At 38.2% G+C, this 5,374-nt stretch overlaps 1 protein-coding gene across 1 annotated transcript in view; it reads right to left on the reverse strand.

Annotated features, from left to right (window-relative positions):
- erich3 (glutamate-rich 3) overlaps nucleotides 1-5,374 on the reverse strand; it is a 21,847-nt gene that overhangs the window by 11,093 nt on the left and 5,380 nt on the right. Inside the window, exons 3-7 of the mRNA XM_014002917.1 lie at nucleotides 4,254-4,379; nucleotides 4,075-4,146; nucleotides 3,699-3,827; nucleotides 1,826-1,984; nucleotides 1,546-1,746 (exon numbers count right to left, since the gene is read on the reverse strand). Coding sequence (XP_013858371.1) covers nucleotides 1,546-1,746; nucleotides 1,826-1,984; nucleotides 3,699-3,827; nucleotides 4,075-4,146; nucleotides 4,254-4,379 — 687 coding nt within the window. The remainder of the gene's footprint in view (nucleotides 1-1,545; nucleotides 1,747-1,825; nucleotides 1,985-3,698; nucleotides 3,828-4,074; nucleotides 4,147-4,253; nucleotides 4,380-5,374) is intronic.

Genomic DNA, 5,374 nt, shown 5'->3' on the forward strand with positions numbered 1-5,374 from the left:
GTTTCAGTATTTTCTGCATAAAAACAGTGCTTCATGGTCAGAGAATTAACTTTTAACAATGGGATCACGGAAAAAACAACTGGTTATTTGTTAATTTATTCATGTTATTTCATGATATTTTCTTGACTTTTTAAAGCAGACTGACTTCAGGTGACAGTAAAAATAACCCAATACTTAATCCATCAATATTTAATCCATGTCCATGTCTGTTGATGAGCTGAGAGTCAGAGGCAGATTCAGCAGGTAAAGTTCTGTCAGGTGAGCGGTGAAGGTGCTGGGCAGGTGTGAATGAAATATAAAATGTTTACTCAAATTAATATTTATTATGAGTACATTCTAGTTAGCTGTGTGAACTTAATTAAAGAAGTTATGGATCTAAAAGCATAATTTACAGCATGATTAACAACTTTTAAGTTTTATTTCTAGAAAGTGGTAGAGCTTGTTTTTCATAATTAGGATTTTCCTGGTTAAATAAACGTCAATAAACAAATCTGTCAATTCATCCATCATTAGATTTCTGATCAGTTCCAAACATCCATATATCTGTTTTTCTTAATATTTACAGGGTGATAAAACTGATGAAAGTTATATTTTATATGACCACTGTTTGACACAGTGTCATTATGGTAAAAGGCTGCATGATGTCATGTCAGTTTGTTATGAGTAGACCTGTCATTTAATCAGAAAAATAAATGCCCCCTTCATTGTGTAGTTAATATTTTAAACATGCAGTTGCTTGGCACAATGACATGTTACAAATAAAACTAAATCAAGAACAAACAATATAAAGTAAAATTCTCCTCTAAAGTCATTGTTTGGGATAAATTGTCACCTTAATTTCATTATCTGAGCCACAGCAGTGAGTTTATAAACAGGATGATTCAACTAGAATCTGCCTCTAATTTAGTTATTTAATCAAGTGTTTTTATGGAGGTAAAAATATGTTTAGGAACCTGCAAAATACACCAAAATGCAGGAAACTGCATCTACTAATTTCAAAATTTTCTGGGGGAGGACTTCCAGACCCCCCACTAATACCCCCTCACACACATTACAATGCTTCTGATGCTCATTGCTTCACATTAGAGAGAATAAACCAACACACCTGCAGTGCCCCACCTGTGTACTACAGAACTGAACTTTGTTCTATGAAACTAGTTGATTGTCAAACTGTACACCTGAGTTTAAAGAGCTGCTACACTACATAGTATAATGCAGGTGAACATCATGTACTGTATTGAGTACACATTATTGCACCACAGCAGAAACATTTACTTTGTTGTTGATGAAGTGTGAAGAGGCAGGTTTTGATCAGTGAATAAAAATACAAAAATATTACATGCTAGTGCTGCATCTTTGCCTAATTTTTTATATGTACAAAAATTGGGCCGGTCTTGGCCATTAAACTCCCGGGCTGAAAAYTTTCCCCACTCCGCCCCTGCTTGTGTCTGAATGGGTCGACCTCATTAAATAAAGACTAAATAACATCAAATGAAATTGAAAAGGTTACTGCTGATTTTTGTTAGAAAGCAGAGGGGGACTGACGTCAGCTCCYCTGGACGAGGTGTAGGGGCGCAGTCTGCGGCCTCTGACGGTGCTGCTGGGGGTGGCCTTTACCCCATTCTGCTTCTTCTTTGTTACTGGAGGCACTGGTGTGACATAGTTGTTGATGACTGGGAGGCAGTGGGGCGAGATGCCCTGAATAGCCTCCATTGTTGTCAAATGCCTGCGGGGTTTCTTGTCCATCTGGGAGAGAGAGAGAAAAAAAACGTGTTACACTCAAGTTAGAAAATAAAATGTGATTTGTTGTGTGTGTGCTCCTCACTGTGGCTTGGAACAGCTGCTCGTCCTCGTGTGGAGACTTGTGGGGTCTGTAGAGGGAGCTGCGTCTGAGTGAAGCTGTGGTGCTGTTACTGTGGATGGGCTTCAGGCGCGCCGGCCTCTGCATCTTCCCTGGAGCTGTGTTGGGTCGGGACGAGCTCGGCTAGAACAGGCACAGAGTTTAATTCTAATACAGTTACAGCAGAGAGTGTATTTACTGCATAACTACAGTACAGGAAGTTCTTTCACTGCTGAAGGGAATACAGAATTATTTATCCTGGTAAAAAAAAGTTTTTATGCAAGGCAATTATTTTTTGTCACTGTATGTTACATTTTTTAGCACACACAGTATTTTTGCGACACTGAAATGCTATACACAATGTTTAATAGTTTTTTTAACCATTAAAGACATTATTCTGTTTGTAAAAGACTTTCAAGTTGTCCAACAGTGTTTATTTTATCGTTAATTTCAAGTAAATGTGATTTTTTTTCTGTTTCCGCAAATTAAAAATCTGCTGGAAATAAATTAAACACATGCAGTAAATTATTATTGTTTAATTGTTAACTTAGCAGTAATTAAAAGTACAGAAATTTTTGAACTAATGTTGCCAGATAGGCACAAACAACTACATTATTTGAAAATGACTGCATTTTTCTCATTGTTGCACGTTTCATTGTTTTACCATTTGAAGGCATCATTTTTAAAAATACAAATTTTTGATTCCCTGCCTGAAATTACTTGAATGCATTTTATATCAATTTAATACTGAAAAGGGCTTTACTTCTGCATGAACACAAGAAACCAATAAAATAAGCACTGTGTTTAAGATAAAGTACAGAAGTCCTACAAAACCTTCAGAAAAGCAGAAATAGTTTTAAAATATAAGGTAAGGTATTCAGAAACAAACAGCCCCATCAAGGAAATAATTGCATTTTCTTTTAACGTTAAAAAATATGAACATCTGACAAATTAGATTTTTAGATTTAAAAGATTAAACCCATATGGGGTTTAAAGGGTCCACTCAGGATTGGACCGTTTAAAATGCTTCAGAGATGAAATGCAGGGTTCGCACACTTTTCCCACAGTAAAATTCAACCACTTTCAAACTGTCAGATTTTTATCAACAATCTACAAACACTGTGCAAATGAATACAACTCTGAAAGCTAAATTATTATTTGTCCCTAGGTGTGAGTGAGAGAGTGAATGGTTGTGTGTCGTTTGTCTCTATGTGTGGCCCTGTGATGGACTTGCGACCTGTCCAGGGTGTACCCCGCCCCTCACACTGTGACTGCTGGATATGGGCACCAATGACCCTGAAAGGAAGAAGTGGGTATAGCTAATAGGTGGATGTTATTCCTATGAAATGGACATGGTTGCATGCTTTGACTCATTCCCTTGAATCTCCTGCAGCCATGTTGAGCTGCCTAAACACTTGCTGGTACAAAGCCCCGCCTATTTACACAAAGCTCCTCCCTGCTGAGCTCCTGCCCCACACAGCACCCCTCCCCCTTGAAGCTTAGTTGTGAAGACTTGCTGAAAGTGGGAGTGTCGGAAACAGCAGGAGATTCTTAAAGAGTCAGAGGCCAATTTCAAGGGGTTTAGATAAACCAGGAGTGGGCGATCCTGGTCCGCGAAGGCTGCAGCTCTGCATGTTTGACTTTTTTCCCCTGCTTCAATTCACTTGGTTCAGTCACTGAATTACCCTTTCCAATTTTTACAGAAGCCTGATAATCACCCATTCATTCAAACCAGGTGTGTTGGAGCAGAGAAACAAGTAAAACATGCAGGGCTGCGGCCCTCAAGGACCAGGATTGCCCACCCCTGAGAAAGGCTATGATGCAAAGTCCGCTTCTCCATGAAGACATTTTTACTTACAGACCCAGAGGATTCAGAATGCTCTTCTTCTGGCACAGAGTGCTGTTTCTGGATGTCCCGAGCCCTCAAAGGCGGATGTGGAGGCAGGATGGGAATCGTGTCCTCCTTGTATTTTTTGGAGCGTTCCACCTTACAAACAAGGACATTTGTTATAATGCTTTCTGTGGCCATGTTTGAAGAGTTCACGCAAAAACTGAAGCATTTTATTTATTGTATGTGAATGAATGTCTAATTTTGGATGAGTCACACAGGATGTGAGAGTATTTATATGTGCAAATGAACTCTTGTCACTGACTGTCTTTTTGTTTCATCGAATTTAATAGGAGTCGATTTGCAAAACAAGGCAGCAAAGCTTGATTAAATGGAAATGAAGCACCTTCATTCTGTGCACTCTTTCCCTTCGTACAAACTCCTCCAGGTTCCTTTGGATTTCAGTCTTGTGGACGCGCTGGAAGAGTGGCAGGGAAAATTAGCATAGGGTAATCGTGAGGAGAACTACAAATTAATTGGCAGATTTATTTATATTTTGTGTGTGTGTCCTTTTCCATGTTTCACCTCCATCTCCATCATTTTGTGGAAAAAGGCCTGGGCCAGGCAGTCTCTGATGTGTCTCTGATGGGCTCTTTGGATCAGCTTGTGTTTGTACTCCTTGTCTGGAACAATTCGTCCACTCCTGGTGATCTGATAACAACAGTCAGCATAAGAGTTAAATTAAAATACAAATGATAATACAAGAGCTTCAAAATGCCCTAAAGGGATCTCGACTAGATGTAACTTTAACCATTATTGACTTGAACAAATACTGTAGGTTATTTAGTTTTTATGAATAAAAAAAATAAAGCATTCTGGGTAAATGATGAAAGTGATTGATCTGGTGCGAGCTTCTTCCAGCTTCAACATTAATTCTGAGCAATTTCTTATGTTAAGCCCTTTTAAATGAAACCGGAGCGCATTAACAGAGAGGAGAACGTAGAAATGACTCAGCCTGAAACTGAAAATTATGATGGACAACAGAGTTGCTTCAGGGAAAATAAACCTCAGCTTCCGCCTTTTAGATTTGTGTTAGCTCCAGAGTTGGTAAATATATTAGCTCCCAAACTAATATACATATGGCGATAGTGTCACCTCCTGAGCTAATGCTGGTAGCCCAGACCTAATAAATATTGTGTTATCTCCCAAACTGAATGGTATTAGCTCCAGAGATATTAAAATAAAGTGTTAGCCCCAGTGCTAATATATACATATGTATACAAAGCGATATATGGTGTTTTATCCACAGATAATAATATAGTATAGTGTTAGCTTCCGAGCTGATGTATATATGTCGTTAGTTTAGAGCTAATTTATTAAACATCACATTTCATTATTTTAACCTATCGTGTAAAACATAAAAACTAATAGTAAATATAACTTTATTGTCACACATTATGCTTTTAGCCTTCGACTTCTTGTGTTTTAGCCCCAACTGTAAACTATCATCATCATCCCCATAGGGCTGCAACGATTAATTGATTAATCAACGACTAATCGATTATTAAAATAATTGATGACTAACTTAATAATCGATTAATCGTTTTCTTATTTTTTTGGTTCTTTACTTTGTTTTTCTCTCCAAACTGCTTTGACACCTTCCACTGCCACATCTGCCTTTCTGTCCTTGACACACATGCACAGTA

Source organism: Austrofundulus limnaeus, unplaced genomic scaffold (genome assembly GCF_001266775.1).
Source record: "Austrofundulus limnaeus strain Quisiro unplaced genomic scaffold, Austrofundulus_limnaeus-1.0 Scaffold15, whole genome shotgun sequence".
Classification (NCBI taxonomy): domain Eukaryota; kingdom Metazoa; phylum Chordata; class Actinopteri; order Cyprinodontiformes; family Rivulidae; genus Austrofundulus; species Austrofundulus limnaeus.